Genomic DNA, 19,353 nt, shown 5'->3' on the forward strand with positions numbered 1-19,353 from the left:
TTCATCTCATTGAATCTCGAGGATATGAGGGAGGGCGTTGCTATAGGAATTTCTTTGTGCTTCTATGTGTCGCTGATGTCTCACTGCAGTACAGGAGTGTATTGCCAACAATGGCACTCTACATTGAGTCTTTTGTTGATTTGCAGAGGCCGTTGTTGTCCAAAGCACACTGTTATAGTTTGTAGAAGGCAGGGCTAGCACAGCTGATCTAGAGGTGGCTGCCAAGATTTGGGAAGTACTCAACATTTTCCTGAATGTCTCCTTCATCTTATCTGGCAAGTGTAATATTTGAGGGACCAGGTGTGGGCTGATACAAGGTTTGCTTTGTAATAGTCAAGGGCAGGCTGTAATTCTTGTGGGCAGAATTGAAGAGGTTGAGAGTAGCTTGTGAATCTGGGCAGAGTGAGTTAAGACACTGCAGTCATCTGTATACTGCAGGTCATGTTTGTCAATGATGATCAGCTTTACTTTGACATGGCACTAAGGTTGAACAGTGGTTAGCACTGCTGCCTCACAGTGCCAGAGACCCAGGTTCAACTCCTGCCTCAGGCGACTGACTATGTGGAGTTTGCACATTCTCCCAGTGTCTGCGTGGGTTTCCTCCAGGTGCTCCGGTTTCCTCCCACAGTCCAAAAATGTGCAAGTTAGGTGAATTGGCCATGCTAAATTGCCCGTAGTGTTAGGTGAAGGGGTAAATGTGGGGGAATGGGTCTGGGTGGATTGCGCTTCGGCGGTCATTGTGGACTTGTTGGGCCGAAGGGCCTGTTTCCACACTGTAAGTAATCTAATCTAATCTAATCTAATCTAACGCTTTTCCCTCTCGATGGCATTTAATACTCTCATTCGAGAAGGAAGTTGGCCTTTCTGAGGAGTAACTACCATCAGGCAGATCATAAATAGCTATCTCACAGCTTTGTTAAATTTTAAAAGTTTATGTTTCAGATTTTCCACTCAAATAGAATTAGATTAGATTAAGATTCCCAACAGTATGGAAACAGGCCCTTCAGCCCAACCAGTCCACACCGACCCTCTAAATAGTAACCCACCCAGGCCCATTCCCCTCTGAATGATGCACCTAGCACTATGGGCAATTTAGCATGGACAATTCATCTGACCTGCACATCTTTGGACTGTGGGAGGAAACCCACGTAGACACTGGGAGAATGTGTAAACTCCACACAGACAGTCGCCCGAAGCTGGAATCAAACCTGGGACCCTAGTGCTGTGAGGCAACAGTGCTAACCACTGAGCTACTGTGCCGCCCTATCAGTTGCAGTTCTATTGTAATGAAACAGTTGCAGGAATATAATAAAGTTTCTTGGCCATCCAAACTTCTGGAGAACAGATTACAATGCCTCACAATTATTTTTAACTCATTACATTGAATTTGATAATACTTTATCCGGGTCAATGAGTACAAGGATGACTTCCTGATGCTATTCTTGTCATTTTTTTCTGGATTTGCCTGGCAACAAAGACCATGTCTGAGGTCTTTCTGTAAGATCTGAAGCCGCACAGTGTCTGTGGGAGGATTTCCTCAGCCAGAGGGAGCAAGTGGTTGAGGGGTATCTATTTCAGGATTTTCCCTGTTTTGAGAGCGAGGAAATACCTCAATAGTTCCCACAGAAGGATTGTTCTCTCTTCAAGATTGTTAGAGACAATCCTCATTCAAAGCACCCCCTGGAATATGTAGTTGCTTAAGTCAAAGATCAGTGATATCTTTATCACTTGATCCTTTAGGTAACTCATGCCTACTGGACAGATTGTCTGTCTGCTTGTTCAATCAGTGACAAACATCCAGCTCGCACAGTCAAGGGAAAGAAGGTTGATGTTTTAGCCCTGAGAAACCTGACTGAAGAGAGGAATTACATATGCAACTCAATCCATCTGGAAAATCTTAACTCCTCCAACTCCATTTTAGAACATTGGGACCAAATAAAGTTGGGAAGGGACAAACTCTGAACTTCTTCTCCCTCAAACTTAGAAATTACAGTGTTAATTTAGAAATTGTTTATGGTTTGAATACACTTTCTGTCTTGTTTTCAGAATGTCAGTTTCTTGCTGTAGTTTCTTCTTGTATCTTAATATCCAAGATTGGATAAAGTTGACTTTAGAAATACTGCCCAATAGAATTATTTTCAGAGTCTGATTCAAAACTCTGGTTTTATCCATTCAGTAATATGTTGAATACAGGAGCAAGGAAGACTCTTTGAACAAAGTGTTTTTGAGATACATTCAGGAGGACTGGTCTTTTGACCAGTATGCAGCAGGTCCATAATTTGCTGTTTTGAATTTAGTTTTCGGACATCAGGCTGGGCAGGTAGAGTGTCCAGTTGAAACATTTTAGTATAAGTATTCATCATTTGGTTAGTTTTCACATAATTATAGAAAGGAGAGAAAGGAAAACGAGTTCAATTAGGGCAAGGCCTATGAGTGATTTTAGAAAACATTATCTGGAAACAGCTCCTTGAGATAAATTGACATTTGTGCAGTTGAAGACATTCAAAGGGAAGATTCAATGGTTCTGATTAAGTATATTCCCACAGAGATAAATGGTGGCAGGCCAAATCTGTAGGCCTTTGGATATCAGAGTATACAGGGTAAGCAAAGCGAGGAAAAATGCTGACGATCATCACCAAGAACTTAATGCTGCAGAATGATGCTGGGACTTTAGAAAGCACGGAGGTGAAATCAAAAAAGGCGTGAAAAATCATTGGCAAGACCAAGGAGAACTCATCTGTTTGATCTCAGCATTGTAAAGGACCTTTTGGACTATAAACTGAAATGGAAGTCAAACTGCTTTATTGCTGAAGTACTGGGGAGTTAAGTAGTGCACAGTTTTGTTTGTACAAGACAGCATTGCTGTTGGGGCAGTGAGAATGATGCACTATTGAGTTAAAACAGTATCTTGAGGCTTTGAGTTCAGGAAAATCTGATAGCCCTTGGATTGGTGGAGTTGCGTTTCTTAGAGCGCAGAGCAGCTAGAGACATCTAGAAGTGGCAAATTGAAAACATATCCCTTCTCTGTGTGAGTGAAAAAGCAGCAAAGAAATCTTATACTAAAAAAAAATCTTGATCCTACAGGTCATCTATCGAAGTTGTAAGGTCCGTTGCGATACTGACAAGCATGTCATCATTGCTAAAATTAAAAGGAATTAAGATAGACAAGTTAACCCACCTTGAGATTTGAACCTACAGAATCTGTATACCTGCCTATATTTCGTCTGCCCAAACTGTTTGTCTTTTATCTGTCTTGATCATTAATGGTTGTTTATTTGTGTGTTTATTTGAGGGTTTAAAGGAGTGTGGATGAACTTGCATCGTAGTAATTAGAATTTTTGTTCTTTTATTTGCCATTTATGATGTGCATATTTTCTAATCAACCTATTTGGAAATGTTAAGTTGGCTGGTTTGAAATGCAGAGCGATGGTAACAGCATGGGTTCAATTCCTACACTGGCTAAGGTTACTGTGAAGGATTCTCCTCACCTTCTCAGGTTAAACCCTCATGAGAGGGTGATCCTCTGGTAAGACTACAGCACTTTTACCTTTACCTTTCCCACCTCTGGAGCAGGTGGGATTTGAAACCAGGGGCGCTACCACTGCATCACAAGAGCCCTCCTTTCTATATTTTATGTCACTATGTTTAATCCACCTGGTCAGTTATGACACATGTCTGGTAGAGGTGGGATTCGAACCAGGCGCTTCTGACTCAAGATAGAGAGTCAGAACAAGATCCACTGCACAACAAGATCCTTAGCTACTAACATGGCGCCTTTATTTAAAAGACGGTGTAAAGGATATTTTAAATAATTGCAGGGCAGTCGGTCTAATCGTGGGGGTGAGCGAATTATTAGTCACTTCTGAGAAATCTGTTAATCTATCTCTTAGTAGGACATGGAGTAATTGAGTAAAAGAAGGAAGACAGCAACAGGATAAACTGAGGCCCAGCACGGCAGGTCCAACACTGCAGCTTCAACTGAGTAGACAGTGGGGAGTCTTAATTTAACAGCTGCAGTTTCACGGGACTGCTGATTAGGTAAAGAAATTAAAGCGCAAAATTCGAGGAAAAAGGTGTGTTGATTGGTTCAGGATTTTAATAAGTGGATGAACTGAAACAACAGAAATAAGTGAAAGCCAAGGCCAATATAATAAAGTAATATAAATAAGCAAAGTAGGATAAGGGAACTGAAGTTCGCTTAAGGGAAGTAAGTTAATAGTATTCTTACATAAGCATAATTTTTTTTAAAAAAGGGAGTAACTAAGGGACTTGAGAGGGAAGTTATGGTAGCAGAGCTCACACCTGTGGTGTGCAGCTCCTATACTTTGTGGCAAATCAATGAAGCTTCACTCATTCCTGGTGACTACATGTGCAGAAAGAGTGTCCACCTGCAGCTCCTGGCTAACCACACTTCAGAGCTGGAGTTGCAAATGAATTGACTGTGGCTCATCCACAATGCTGAGCCTGTCATGGATGACATGTTCACTGAGGTGGTCACACTGCTGACCAGGCAAAAAGTGCATGGGTGACCACCAGGTCAGGTAGCATAAGGGTCTCCTGTGACCATCCCACTTTCTAATAGATATAGTGCCTTGGATACTATTGGGTCAGATGACCAAACAGAGCAAAGCAAGTAGGAGGTAACTTCATGGCAGCATGGGTGGATCTGCAGCAAAAGAGGGGAGAAAGAATGGCAGGGCTATAGTGATGGGGGAATTCAGTTGTACGGAGAACAGACAGTCATTTCTGTGCTGCAAAGAGACTCCAGGATTCTGTGCTGCCTCCCTGGTGCCAGGGTCAGAGATGTCACTGAACAACTCCAGGGAATTCTGAAGAGGGAGGCGAAACAGACCGAGATCATGGCACATATTAGTGCAATGACATAGGTAGATAGAGGACTGATATCTCGAAGGAAGAATTCAGGAAACTGGGAAGTAGAGTTTTAGAAAAAGAGGATCCAAAAGATAGTAATCTTTGGTTGATTCCTGGTACCTTGTGCCAGTAGGTAGGTTAGTCCAGATGAATGCTGGAGAAATGGTGCAAGAGTGAGGGCTTTAGATTTCTGGGATATTGGCATCATTTGTTGGGGTGGTGGGATCTGTAAGAGGCGGACGGATTGCACCTGATCCAGAATGGGATCAGCATCCTCATGAGAAGGTTTACTAGCTTTGGGGGATAGAAGGTGTGGGATCCAGAAAGAATGTTCAGCAGATGCAGTTGAATGGTCACAATTAGAAGAAAGAGCAAGTGAGTCAAGAAGGCATGGAAACTGTAGGCCATTTAAGGCACAAAGGAATTTGGTAAGGTTGGATGGTATTTATTTTAATGTAAGGAGTCTAACAAACAAGGTAGATGAGTTGAGTTGAGGGCACAAATTGAGGGTGTAGTGTCATTGCTTTCCCAGATATGGTTGAGAGAGGGGCAGGATTGGCAGCTCAGTATTCCAGGATATAAATTTTTCAGTCAAGGCAGAGAAGGAATTAGAAGGTAGGGGCTGTGCCATAATATTGATCTGGCTACCAATTGCAGCAGTGAGGGATGACATCTTTAGAAAGATCCTGAAATGAAGCCTTATGGGTAAAAAGCAAAACTAATAAGGAACAATCACATTGCTGGGAGTCTGCTGTCGACCCCCTAACAGTCTGAGATAAATAGAAGAGCAGATATGTAGGAAAATATCAGGTGTACAATTAACAGGGTAGTGAGAGTAGGGGATTTCAACTTCCCCAACATTAACTGGGGTGGTTATTGTGTGAAAGGCTCAGAGGGAGAGGACTTCTTAAACTGCATCCAGGAGAACTTTTTGCAGTGTGTCAAGTGCAGTTCTGGAATCCACGATCTGGAAGGAATGTGATTGCACTGGTGAGGGTGCAGAGGAGATTTAAAAGCATGTTACCTGATCTTTAGAGTTTACTTATAATGAGGATTGAACAAAGATGGACTGTTTTCCTTGGAGCAGAGGAGGCTGAGGGAGACGTGATTGAGATGTGTAAATTTATGAGGAGTATACAGGAAGGGACTTTCCCCTTGGTGAGGGGGATTAATAACTAGGCGTTATAAGATTTAAGGTAAGGAAGCATGAGGTTTATAGAGGATTTGAGCGTGGTATGAATCTGGAACTCACTGTCTGGGCGAATGGTAGAAGCCTTCATAACATTTACGAAGTATTTAGATGTGCACTTACAATGCCAATATAAGACTAAGATCCACATATTGAAAAATGGAATTAGAAGGTAGGGGCTGTGCCATAATATTGATCTGGATATCAATTGCAGCAGTGAGGGATGACATCTTTAGAAGGGTCCTGAAATGAAGCCTTATGGGTAAAAAGCAAAACTAATAAGGAACAATCACATTGCATTTAGAAGGTGGTTGTTCTTGACTGGCACAGACTGAATGGGCCAAAGGGCCTTTTTCTGTAGATATCGAATGATGGTCAGTTTGGAGTTACTGAGGGAAGATTGTGTTTGATTAATTTGATAATTTCTTTGGGAGGTAACAAGGAGAATTGACTGGGTTAATGCAGTTGATATTGTCATTGTGGACTTTTTCAGTAGGGCTTTTTAAAAGGACCCACATGGCATATTTGTTTACAAAATAAAAACACATCAGATCTGGGGGGAATGCAGCAAGCAGGGTACAAAATCGTCTGAGACAAGAAACCAAGAGGAATTATCAATGTTTATTTTGTGCCTGGAAGGCTGTTTCCAGTGATGTCTCTCGGGGAGTAGTATTACATCCTCTTTGATTTATGCAGGTTAAATGATTTGGACCTAAATTTTCACAGTGAGATGAAGAAATTTGATGGTACAAAAATTAGCCTCACGTTTGATCATGAACAAGAAAGCTAAGAAGATGTCATAGACATGTTGAGTGGACTGAAGAGTGGAATTCAGTCTTAAAAAGAGGGAGCTGATGCATTTAAATGAGGTAAATAAGGCAAAGAAATGCATGAAAAAAGGCATAAAATGAGCGTAAAGGAAGTGAGAGAGCTTGGTGTGAGTGTCCATAGATCTCTGAAGGTGGTTGACCAAGTTGATCAAATGATCAGCTGAAGCAGAGAATATGAAAACAGTAGGTTATCCTAACACTATTTAAACACTAGTTAGGCCACAATTTGAGTCAGTTCTGTTCACTTCAGTACAGAAAGGATGTAATTACACTGCAGATGACATAGAGGAGATTTATGAGGATGTTGCCAGAACTGGAGGAATAATTGGACAGGCTGGATGGTTCTTGGAACAAGGGAAATGGACAGGAGTCTTGTCAGGTGTAAAAGGTTGTGAGGATCATGGCTGGAATGGATGGGAAGTACCTATTTCCTTGAGCAGAGAGGTCAGTGACGAGGGGCGTAGATTTAATAATTGGCAGAAGGATGAGATAGGAGATGGAGCAAGCTCCTCACCCAGAGGCTGGCAGGGGTCTGGAGCTCACTGCCTGCAAGGGAAGAAAGGCAAAAGCCCTCATTCCATTATAAAAGTGCCTGGTTGTACAACTCAAACTCTTAACCTCCAAGGATGCAGACTAAGCTCTGGAAAATAAGCTGGTTTGATTTTCAGCCCATAGACCCGATGGGCACAATGGTCTCCTACATTGTACACTAGATTTTCCAAATATTTTAAGTATCTGAACTGGAGTAATGTGCAGGAATGGAGGGAGAGGACATGGGAGGGACAGTATGTGAATTCCCCTTGGGAGGGGCAACCCCGACATGATGGGCTGAGTGGCCTTCTGTGCTGTAATAATTCAATGATTACAAAGTACTCACAACAGTATGATGACCAAAAGCACTTTAAAGCAAATGAAGTACTTTTCATGTGTTGTAACGTTTGGAATGGAGGAGCAAGACAGTCAAATTCTCTCACGTTAACGAGACTCATGGTTGGTATGTTGCCTCCCAAGTGCCAGGGTTTGTGATGTCTCAGATCATGTTTTTGGGATCCTTGAGGGGGAGCAGCCCCAATCCGTGATCCACATGGGCACTAGTGACATTGGTAGGAAAAGGGATGGGGATTTAAGGCAGAAATTCCGGGAACTAGGGTGGAAGTTTACAGCTAGAACAGAGTTGTTATCTCTGCTTTGTTGTCCATGTCACGTGCTAGTGAGGCGAGGAATAGGGAGAGAGAGGAGTTGAACATGTGGCTACAGGGATGGTGCAGGAGGGAGGGTTTTGGATACCTGGATATTTGGGGTTCACCCTGGGGTACGTGATACCTCTACAAAAAGGATGGTCTTCACCTGAACCAGAGGGGTACTAGTATCCTGGGGTGTGGACTTTGCTAATTCTCTTTGGGAGGGTTTCAACTAATTCAGCAGGGGGATAGGAACCTAAAATGTAGTTCCACCGTCCAGGAGGCTGAGAGCAGTGAGGTCAGAAATGAGGTTTCAAGGTCGCAAGAATGTACCAGCAAGCAGGAACTTAGTCTGAAGTGTGTCTACTTCAATGCCAGGAGCATCCAGAATAAGGTGGGTGAACCTGCAGCATGGGTTCGATGTTGTGGTCATTTTGGAGACATGGCTAGAGAGGGACAGGAATGGTTGCTGCAGGTTCCAGGATTTAGATGTTTTGAAATGGAGAGGAGATGGTAAAAGAGGGTGTGTGGCATTGTTAGTCAAGGACAGTATTACGGGGGCAGAAAGGATGTTTGAGGACTCGTCTACTGAAGTAGTATGGGCTGAGGTTAGAAACAGGAAAAGGAGAGGACACCCTGTTTTCAATAGACCTCTAAATAGTTCCAGCAAAGATAATCCTAGATAGGAGTGAGTGTAGCAGGTTGGTGGTTATGGGGGACTTTAGCTTTCCAAATATTGACCGGAAATTCTATAGTTTGAGCATTTTAGATGGGTCAGTTTTTGTCCAATGTGTACAGGATGGTTTCCTGACATAGTATGTAGATAAGCCAACAAGAGGCAAGGCCACATTGGATTTGGTACTGGGTAATGAATCTGGCCAAGTGTTAGATTTGGAGGTAGGTGAGCACTTTGGTGATAGTGACCACAATTCGGTAATGTTTACTTTAGCGATGGAAAGGGATAGGTATATACTGCATGGGGATAGGTATATTGCTGGGGAAAGGCAAGGATGATGCGCTTAGGCAAGATTTAGGATGCATAGGATGGGGAAGGAAACTGCAGGGGATTGGCACAATTGAAAAGTGGCGCTTATTCAAGGAACAGCTAAGTATGTACCTAAGCCGAGAGACAGTGGTCGAGTGTGGGAGCCGTGGTTTACTAAAGAAGTTGAATCTCTTGTCGAGAGGAAGAAGGAGGCTTATATTAGGATGAGATGTGAAGGCTCAGTTCGGGCACTTGAGGGTTACAAATTAGCCAGGAAAGAACTAAACAGAGTACTAAGAAGAGCCAGGAGGGGACATGAAAAGTCATTGGCTGGTAGGATCATGGAAAACCCTAAAACTTTCTTTAGGGATGTCAGTAATAAAATACTAACTAGAGAAAAATTAGTGCCAATCAGGGGTAGTAGTTGCAAGTTGCGTGTGTGTGTGTGTGTGTGTGTGTGTGTGTGTGTGTGTGAGGGGATGGGGAAGCGCAAAATGAATATTTTTCTTTACTATTCACAGTGCAAGAAGACAATGTTATTGAGGAGAATTCTGAGATGCAGGCTACTAGACTAGATGGGATTGAGGTTCACAAGGAGTAAGTGTTAGTAATTCTGGTAATTGTGACAACAGATAAGTCCCCTGGGCTGGATGGAATTTATCCTAGGATTCTCTGGGAAGTCAGGGAGGAAATTGCAGAGACTTTGATCTTTGTCATCATTGTCTGCAGGAATAGTGCCAGAAGACTGGAGAATAGCAAATGTTCCCTTTGCTTAAGAGGAGAGTAGAGACAGTTCTGGTAATTCTGACACCAGTGAGCCTTACTTCAGTTGTGGGTAAATTGTTGGAAAAGGTTATAAGAGATAGGATTTATAATCATTTGGAGAGGAATGAATTGATTAGGGATAGTCATCATGGTTTGTAAAGGGTAGGGTCATGCCTCACAAACCTTTATTGAGTTCTTTGAGAAGGTGACCAAGCAGGTGGATGAAGGTAAAGCAATTGATGTGGTGTATATGGATTTCAGTAAGGTGTTTGATAAGGTTCCCCACGGTAGGCTGTTACACAAAATACAGAGGCATGGGATTGAGGGTGATTTGGCAGTTTGGATCAGAAATTAGCTAGCTGAAAGAAGACAGAGGGTGGTGGTTGATGGGAAATGTTCAACTTGGAGTTCAGTTACTCATGTTGTACCACAAGGATCTGTTTTGGGGCCACTGTGTGTCATTTTTATAAATGACCTGGATGAGAGTATAGACGGATGGGTTAGTAAATTTGCGGATGACACGAAGGTCGGGAGAGTTGTGGTTAATGCTGAAGGATGTTGCGGGTTACAGAGGGGCATAGATGAGCTGCAGAGCTGGGCTGAGAGGTGGCAAATGGAGTTGAATGCGGGAAAGTGTGAGGTGATTACTTTGGAAGGAGTGACAAGAATAAAGAGTACTGGACAAATGGTACAATTCTTGGTAGTATAGACGAGCAGAGAGATCTCGGTGTCAATGTACATAGATCACTGAAAGTTGCCACCCAGGTTAATAGGGTTGTTAAGAAGGCATACGGTGTGTTAGCTTTTATTGGTAGAGGGATTGAGTTTCAGAGCCACGAGGTCCTGTTGCAGCTGTACAAAACTCTATTGCAGCCGCACTTGGAGTAATGCGTACAGTTCTGGTCGCAGCATTATAGGAAGAATGTGGAAGCTTTGGAAAGGGTTCAGAGGAGATTCACTAGGATATTCTCTGCTATGGAGGGAAGGTCTTATGAGGAAATGCTGAGGGACTTGAGGCTGCTTTCATGAGAGAGAAGGAGGTTGAGAAGTGACTTCATTGAGACATTGAGATAATCAGAGGGTTTGACAGGGTGGACAGTGAGAGCCCTTTTCCTCGGATGGTGATGGCTAGCACGAGGGTTCAGCTTTAAATTGAGGGGTGAGAGGGATCCAGAGAAACAGATGTTTCTTTACTCAGTAGAAGGCCATGGAACGCACTGCCTGTAACAGTAGTAGACTCACTAACATTAAGGCTAGATTGGCCTCAGATTGGTTCCACAGGTTGGCACAACATTGAGGGCTGAAGGGCCTGTACTGCGCTGACATGGTCAATGTTGTATGATGAAGGGCTTATGCATGAAATATCAACTCTCCTGCTCCTTGGTTGTTGCCTGACCTGTATTTTTCCAGTGTCACACTTTTCGACTCTGACTCTCCAGCATCTGCAGTCTTCAGGAGCAGCATCTGCTCCTAGTCAAATTCGGCATGTCATGTTCCAGTGTACAGCATTGTGGTAATCACCAGACAGACCAATTTTACTCTTATCTATTGAGGAGGAGGGAGTAGGGATGATCATGGCCCATTGGATCAGGAAGGATATGTGGTTAGGGAGGTGCAAGGCTGGGGTGTGGAGTGAAGTGAGTTAGACAGGAGTGAGCTGGGGGCACTGGGCTCTGAACACTGGAGAGTGGGTTGCCTGTTTTAAATCCTGCAGCAAAGGAATATTCAGCTCTCGGAGAAACAGAAGCACCTGCAGTTATTGAAACGATAAATTCTTGTACATGACTGTGGAGTCTGTACTTTAAAACTGTGGAAGTTCAGGAGCTACTATGTGGGTTGGGGAGTGGTCATTTGGTGTGTGTTGTGGATGCTATTGCAATGAACACTATCAATTGAATAATTTAATCCTGGGCAATATCTTTTCCTAAAGACTTTCTTTCATTAGTTATTGCATGTCGAAGTGTCTTTTGTTATGAATTACTTGTGGAGCAGCAGTGTCTGTGTTAGAGGCAGGTATGCCACCATGGAAAATATAGTGGCTTTTTGAGCATGGGTGTATATCAGGTTTTTTTTAATAAAGCATGTTCTAATTTCTGCCTGTTGTTTTATGCCATTGTAAATTCTGTATTCTCACGTGACATTGGGTGTTGCTGGCAAGGCCTACTGCAGTTTCCCCTGAACTGACTGACTCTCTAGACCATCAGAGGACAGTTAAGAATCAACCACATTGCTGTGTCACGTGTAGGCCTGACCATGTAAGAGTGACAGATTTTCTTCCACAAAGGACGGTTTTACAACAATCACCATTAGACAAATATTTAATTCTAGTTTTTTTTTCATGAATTCAGATTTCTTCATCTGCCATGGAATTTCTATTTTGTGACTTTCATTTTAATGGAATGATGATTATTGATTATATTGAGTAGTTCTTTCAGTTGTGTGTGTGTCCATATCCCCTCTCTGCCAACAACATCAATACGAGAGATATTGTTGCTTCATAAGTGCAGCATCTAATGAAGGAGTTGTTGATAATGTAAGAAGAGTCTCTGAGAGTCTTGAGCAGCCCCTGAGAGGGGGAAAAAATACCGATTTTGACCTTGGTCTTGAACTTCTTAACTATTGTCACAGCTGTACCATGCAAGTGTATAAAGGCTATTTCATCACACTCCCTGACGTCACATAAAGGCGCTTGCTAGATTACTTGACCCTGCCAATCTCAAGTTGCCCTGCTTGCTCTAATTGGCATTTTTGTCACTGTAACTCCCACTGATGCTGTTGATAATAGATGATTCAGTGCCATTGAACATCAAGTAGAGATTGCCATTGTCTGGCACATGTATAGTGTCAACGTTACACCCAAGCTTTGATAGACCTTTCCAGCGCAGTGCAGGCTCTTCGGCCCTCAATGTTGCACTGACCTGTGGAACCAATCTGAAGCCTATCTATCTTATATTCCATTTTCATCCATATGTTTATCCAATGACCATTAAATGCCTTTAAAAATGGGGAGTCTACTCCTGCTCCAGACAGTGCATTCCATGCCCCTACTACTGAGTAAAGAAACTACTTCTGACATCTGTCCTATATCTATCAATCCTCAATTTAAAGCTATGTCCCCTTGTGCTAGCCATCACAAAGGCTCTCACTGTCCACCCTATTTAATCCTCTGATTATCTTTTATGTCTCAATGAAGTCACCTCTGAACCTCCTTCTTTCTAAAGAAAACAGCCTCAAGTCCCTCAGCCTTTCCTCATAAAACCTTCTGTCCTGGTAACTCTCCTGGTAATATCCTGGTAACTCTCCTTGGAACCCACTTTTCCACATTAAACTCAATGTTGTTCATCCCCTGCTGCATCCAGGTTTGGATTGCTTTTTTGTATACAGGACATCAATCATCAATGAACAAGCCCCACTTCTGACTTTATGATGGTAGGCAGGTCATTAATGACACAGTTGGGTCACTGTCCAGAGGAACACCTGCGCTCTGAGATGATTAGCCTTCAACAAATTGAAAAGTTATTCTCCAATCACTGTTGAACTTCAGTTTTCCTAGGGCACCCTGGGTCAGTGCTGCCTTAATAGAATCACTTTGAATGATCTTCTGGAATTTACTCTTCTATACATGTTCATACCACTTTAATTCTGCGGTGATGATATTACGTTTTTGAAGAGGTGTATTTTGTCTTTCTGTTTAGTGAAGAAAGATTGAGACCGGTGCTGAGCAATCAGCTCCTAAGCCAAAGTTGGAACAATAGAAGCAGCTTGTATGGGTGGAATCAAGCTCCATCAGAATCAAGATTTTTTTTAGTTTTAGCCTTCAGTAGCAGTTGTTGGAATCTTGAAGGCTGATGTGGAAGCTCTTATTTTTGTATTGTTATAGCTCCCCCACCTCTCTCTCTCTCTCCACCCCCACCCCCACCCCAATCCGTTGTTGAATTGGAGGTGAGACAATCTCGTTTACTGAATTTGCCTTTGCCATGGGTGTGTTTATGGAATGTTACTACATTGAATCAGTTAATAAGAAGTAGTTTATATAATTTATTTTTTTATGCATTTTGATAGTTACAATTAAGCCAATTTTAAAATTTTTTACTTTGTATGTATTTTCGTTGTAGTGTATGAATGAAGTGTGTTTTGTTTCAAGCCTGGTAGTTTGACCAATGGAATTGCATCTGGAACACAATGCCTTACACTGACCTTTAAAATAAGAAGTAATTAGGGACTAGACTATCTTATTAATATATTTTGAAGGTGTTTGGGCTGGTTCATAACACTTAACAAGTATCAATAAGCAAGTATACTTGATAGAATTATTGATGATTCCTTCATTGCTTTGCTGAAGGAACAGTGATTAGCTGAGTTGGTTTTGCCCGTTATTTTTGTGGATAGGAAATGCCATAATACCAAGAAATTATTCACCAGAAGGTTTCCAGTGTTGGGGCAATGTTGGGGAGGTGTGTCTAGTTCTAGAGTGCAGGTTTTCATTACAGCCATTTGTTGTTGGGATCGAGAAAGTTTTGTTGTGTCCAGTGCTATTTCCTCATTTCATGTGGCATGAATGAAATTTATTAAAAACTGACATTTGTGACTGTGGACACTGAGGAAGGATCATCCACTCTCTGAATTTCAGATTGATGGTTAAGAACACTTCAGCCTTTACTTTTGCACTGCAACTGAGCTCCCCCCCCCCGCCCCCGGTTGAATATGTCCTGCTGCCATTTGTGATGGGATGTGCCAGAACTGCAGATTTACCGTATCTTGTTTATAGTATGCATGCTCCCCTGAATTGGAGTTTGACTGAGTTGACATCTTAGTTTCAGCTAGAGCTGGTGCAGTTCCTGGCATGTTCTTGATAGAGGAATGAGGGGTGTGCTAAGCCTAGAGTTATTGCAAGCAAATACAATTCTGTTGCTGATGGCTCACAATAACTCTTGGTTCCCTGTATTGAGCTGCTAAGATAGATGGGGCAACATGACAAAGTAGTATATTCTGAACACACAACTTAGCCAGTATTATCATGGATGTATGCAACACCAAGACTGACAAGGGTGAGGTAAAGCAAATATTTGTCTCATAGTGGCTCTCTCACGATTACAGCATGCCGCCTCAGGCTTGGCCAGTTCAGTCAGTAGGCAGAGCCAGTTGTTCTTAGGCTGAACACTGACCTGTTCATGCAAATTATTTTGTTATTCTTTCAGTACTGATTCTATCAGCAGATTTGTGAGAAGTGGTGGTTGCTAACAGGTATAATGTCATGCTTGGTCTGTAGCCCTGTAGCCACATAGCTTCTGGAGTCAGAATTGCAGACTCCCAGAACCACTGCCACTGAATTGCAGACTCCCAGAACCACTGTATGTAACAACTATACCACCACCTTGGGAAAGGGATATACATGGAGGAGAGGCGTTTGCTAATGGCAATGATTCTGAGGACATGACAATAAAGCTATTGTACCCAACATTCCCCAGATTTCAGTGAGGAAGACTTTACAGGGTCAGACTTTGCTGTGTGTGTGCTGGGTCATAGCTGAGTGATGTTGGTTTCATTGGATTTTCTGCATTGTCATTGCTTTATCTTGACATTTACCTGTTGTTTAATGGACTGTGTCCATTTTTGCCTTAGGTATTCCCATAATACAACAACATCTGATCTGGAACAACCTGGAACTGGAGGACGAATACTGTTTACACGACTACAAGTAAGTTGGAATTATGTTTTAAAAGATTACAGCTTCACCCACTCTCCAGCTTCCGACCAGCTGAGTTCTCATCACACTAAGCAGTAGCTTTTTCTTACAATTACGAAAATATTGCAAATGAGTCAAATTGTTACAGTAGAGGTCAAGAGCACAATAGCCAGTTTGGCATTCCAGTGACCTTTAGAGCTCTGTTTCTGGCCCTGAATTGCAAAATGTTGTGGAGAGGTCTATGTTGCTACAACAAAAACTCTGTATCTGTTCTTCACTACTAAAGAAAAATGTACTGGTATAAATATAGCTCGAGGTTGGGGGTGCAGAGGTGGGATTTGTAAGTTCATCCAGATGCTGCTTTAGACTTTTAAAAAAGCTTTTTTTCAAGAAATAATGTGGATTATTTTAGCTCTCTTCAAACAAACTACTGCATCCGAATCATCGCCCATTTAATCACAGTTTGCTGTCTTTTATTTGTAGTATATCTGAAGGTTGTACACTTAAACTGGTGCTCGCCATGAGAGGTGGACCTATAAATACCAGAAGGGGTAAGTAAAAAGTGTTAAGCAGCTACACAATCAAAGATTAAATAGTTACTTCCTTTAGCCAAGACAGTGTAGCCATGGATGGAGAACTTCCACCATTGCTGTTGATGCAGTTGGTTGTTTGGAAATGTGTTTTGATTTGTTCTTTATCAACCCTCAACTTTGAAGAAAGGCATGTGAGATCATTTGGAATCAGTTTACCTGAGGCAGTTCATTTCTTTTAATACATAACTGTAGGGTCAAATTTCCTGTGCTTGGGCACTAGATATTCCTTGTGTTTGCAGATAATTGCTTCAGTACTCATCCATTTCCAAGGCTGTTTGAATGGTTGTTGCTGGGTGCACGTATTTGTATGTGGGAATCCAAAATCTCTAAGCCTTCAGGAGAATTTTTAGTTTTTGTCTGTATCTTCTCTACTTTGTTCAGAGACGCTGGAGAGGCTGAAAACTGCTAGTTTGCCCATCATGCCTACTGGGGTTTTGAAAGAGCTATCTAATTAGTACCACACCTCTGTTCTTTCCCTGTTGACCTGAAAATATCTGGCTGAACCCCAATCTTATTCTGTTGCTTGATTATTTGATTGGCCATTGATTATTTCCTTTGTGCCTATACAATTAAACCAAAGGAAGACTTGCTGTGGTAGCACCCTTGCCCCTGTTTCTTGATGTTCAACCAGAACTGTAGCACAGAAACAGAGCTAATACTGGTGGAGCAGCCAGGATTTGCTGAATTGCCTTTTTAACGATGACATTAAAATGAGTCTCACTCTATTCTTCAGCTGTAATGGTACCAGTTAAAGCCAAGTCAAGCAACAGATTGAAAGTGTCTAGTGACAAGAAGCTAAATAGCTTGCTTGGTCACTTATCTCATGACTGGGCACAAGATCATGATGAACAACATGGCTGTCTCATTTGCCTATTTGCATTACACTTCAGAAATAATTTGGTAAGCACATCCTGGAAACATAAACGCAAGTTTTCTTTCTATATCATTCTCTCTGCCGTTACAATCCTAAACTATTTATCACTTTACAACTTGGCATTTTCCCTTTTTGCCTCTCTTTTTCATCTTTGATAAACAAAACCATGCAGAATACTGTCAAGGTAATCTTTGGCCTGAACTCAACCTTCCATCCTTTTATGATCTCACCCCAGATTCCTTCCAGGATCTACTCCAACTCCATGTCTATGCCTGACTGCTCCAGATTTCCTACAGTGCCCTGCTATGTTTTACATCACAGCATTCAGCCATTTTGTCGCTGTCCCCTCAAGCCCCTGCTCATCAGTGCTGCCCTTTGCACAGCTCTGGAAGACCCACATCTCCTGCCTGCTTTTGTCTCCTGCTAATTCTTTTCTTTCCCCTTGATTCTCCCCACCCCATTCTGACATTTCTGTACATACATATAGTGAAACTGTGTACTATGAAAAACTTGGATGTAATTCATGTGGAAACACACATGTACCTTGCAGCATTGTGAATTGCATTGATGCCCTGTGTTGAGCTTGTAATGCTATTGGCATTGAGCCCTTCTGATTGTCCAAGATACGCAGACATTTCTGTTTAAAAACCAATTTTGGGATTTATTGATGCTGTAGTTTACTGTAACTATTGAGGCCTAGAGTAAGTGTCATAAAATGCAGTAAGTGGTTATATTGCCCAATGATTGCTGTCCTATTGGTAAAGAATCCTATCCTTTTAGGACACCTAGTCAATATTAAAATGAATTATGGGACTGCAAGTGTTTAATTTTGCAATATGACTTTCACTAATAATAATGTTAACATGTCAGAGCCACTTTAGAGGTGCTAAGCCTAAGAGCATGTTTGCATCGATGCATGAGACCTAACATGTATTTTGGTGAGTCAGTTAACCTCTAATATTAATTAAATGACTTTGTGTTGGGGAGCATTCTGACCCTTTAAGGAATCTTTAAATCTGGACATTACTTCTAATACCATTAGGGTTTTGGACTGTTCCTGAAGTATGATGTATCAACTCTTCATGCTTTTGTAGGATTTCAAAAGCTAAGCTGTGGACTAAGTACTGGGTTCGATGAGTTTGGGCTTCATAGCATCAATAACAAGTAATTGATTGACTGTATAAAATAATGGAGAATATGACAAAGTTCCAGCATTTAAAATTTGAACTTGTTTCCTATGTCAGAAATTGATTTTGTGAGACCCTCTAAGGTGGACATTACTAGAAAAGTACTTTTATAGACACTCAATCCTTTTGGTATTAAGTTCACTGTTGCACTGAGGTGCCTTGTTTCAGGTGTAATGTTATATTGAGACCCAGTGGTGGATTTTAAAGATCCTATTGCCTTATTTTGAAGATGAGTGCCAGAGCTATTGCTAGTTCCTGACTGATATTTATCCCTCCAGCACTATCAATAAAAAGTAGTGGTTTTCTACAAGTATTAGGAAACCTCTAGCTCGGGTTTGATTCTGTTCTTGATAGCATTAGTTTGCAGTCTTCAGGGCGAGAAACGTCTTTTAACAGAGAGGTTGTTGTCTCTCTCCCATTGATCCCAACAGAAACACAAAACCACCTAACGTTCACTGGTAAAGCATACTCTTTAAAACGTCAGCAGCCAAGGAAGCATTCTCACCAACAAATTTATCAGACCGTTTTTAAAGAAAAAACCCTTGCGCACTTGTACGAAATCCTGTAGTCCTCACTCGGGCATATGCCACGCGCAATGAACTGATCACAGTCCCTCCCTCCTGCTGGTGCACCTCCTAGGTTTGATTATAAATGTTACCAACTGCAACCTGTTAATTGACAGAAGGAATGAACTCCCAGATTTCAATCTTCCACGGAAAATCTGGACAGCTCTTAGTTGCTCGAGGGCAGACTTTGACAAGTGCGACATGATAAACTGCTCAGTTGTGACTCTGGTCCTCATAGTTTGACTCACTGTTCATGTACTGAACTTCTACCCTAAGAGATGCATTCCTAGTGCATTTTACAGTAAAACAGTTTCTACACTTCGTCTGGAGGGAATATCCTGTGATCATTCTTTAAGGAGAATAGAATGCTACGAATGCTGGAAATCTGCTAAATGCAAAAAAATGGATGTCTCAATGGTCAAACAGTATTTGAGGAGAGAGAATGATAGTTCTGATGAGAAGTCTTTGACCTGAAAGGTTAACTCTTTCTCTGTCCAGATCTTTCATTTACTCCACAGATGTCTTTTTAAGAATTTAATTTTAAAAAATAATCTGGTTGGATGCATAAGCAACTTCACATGGTCTTAAACACTTTAATTTTTTGCTTCATCAGCTCATTGCTCAA

The 19,353-nt window shown here is 41.8% G+C and overlaps 1 protein-coding gene across 2 annotated transcripts in view; it reads left to right on the forward strand.

Moving 5' to 3' along the window:
* zfand4 (zinc finger, AN1-type domain 4) overlaps positions 1-19,353 on the forward strand; it is a 68,539-nt gene that overhangs the window by 21,114 nt on the left and 28,072 nt on the right. The window contains exons 3-4 of one of the 2 annotated variants that reach the window (XM_087982536.1): positions 15,445-15,520; positions 15,992-16,059. In XM_087982536.1, coding sequence (XP_087838662.1) covers positions 15,445-15,520; positions 15,992-16,059 — 144 coding nt within the window. Of the gene's footprint in view, positions 1-15,444; positions 15,521-15,991; positions 16,060-16,846; positions 17,002-19,353 lie in introns of those variants that run through there. The other variant, XM_087982538.1, reaches the window with a different exon arrangement.

This window comes from Chiloscyllium plagiosum, unplaced genomic scaffold (assembly GCF_037043375.1).
Source record: "Chiloscyllium plagiosum isolate Xiang-an unplaced genomic scaffold, Cpla_swu_hap1 HiC_scaffold_43, whole genome shotgun sequence".
Lineage (NCBI taxonomy): Eukaryota > Metazoa > Chordata > Chondrichthyes > Orectolobiformes > Hemiscylliidae > Chiloscyllium > Chiloscyllium plagiosum.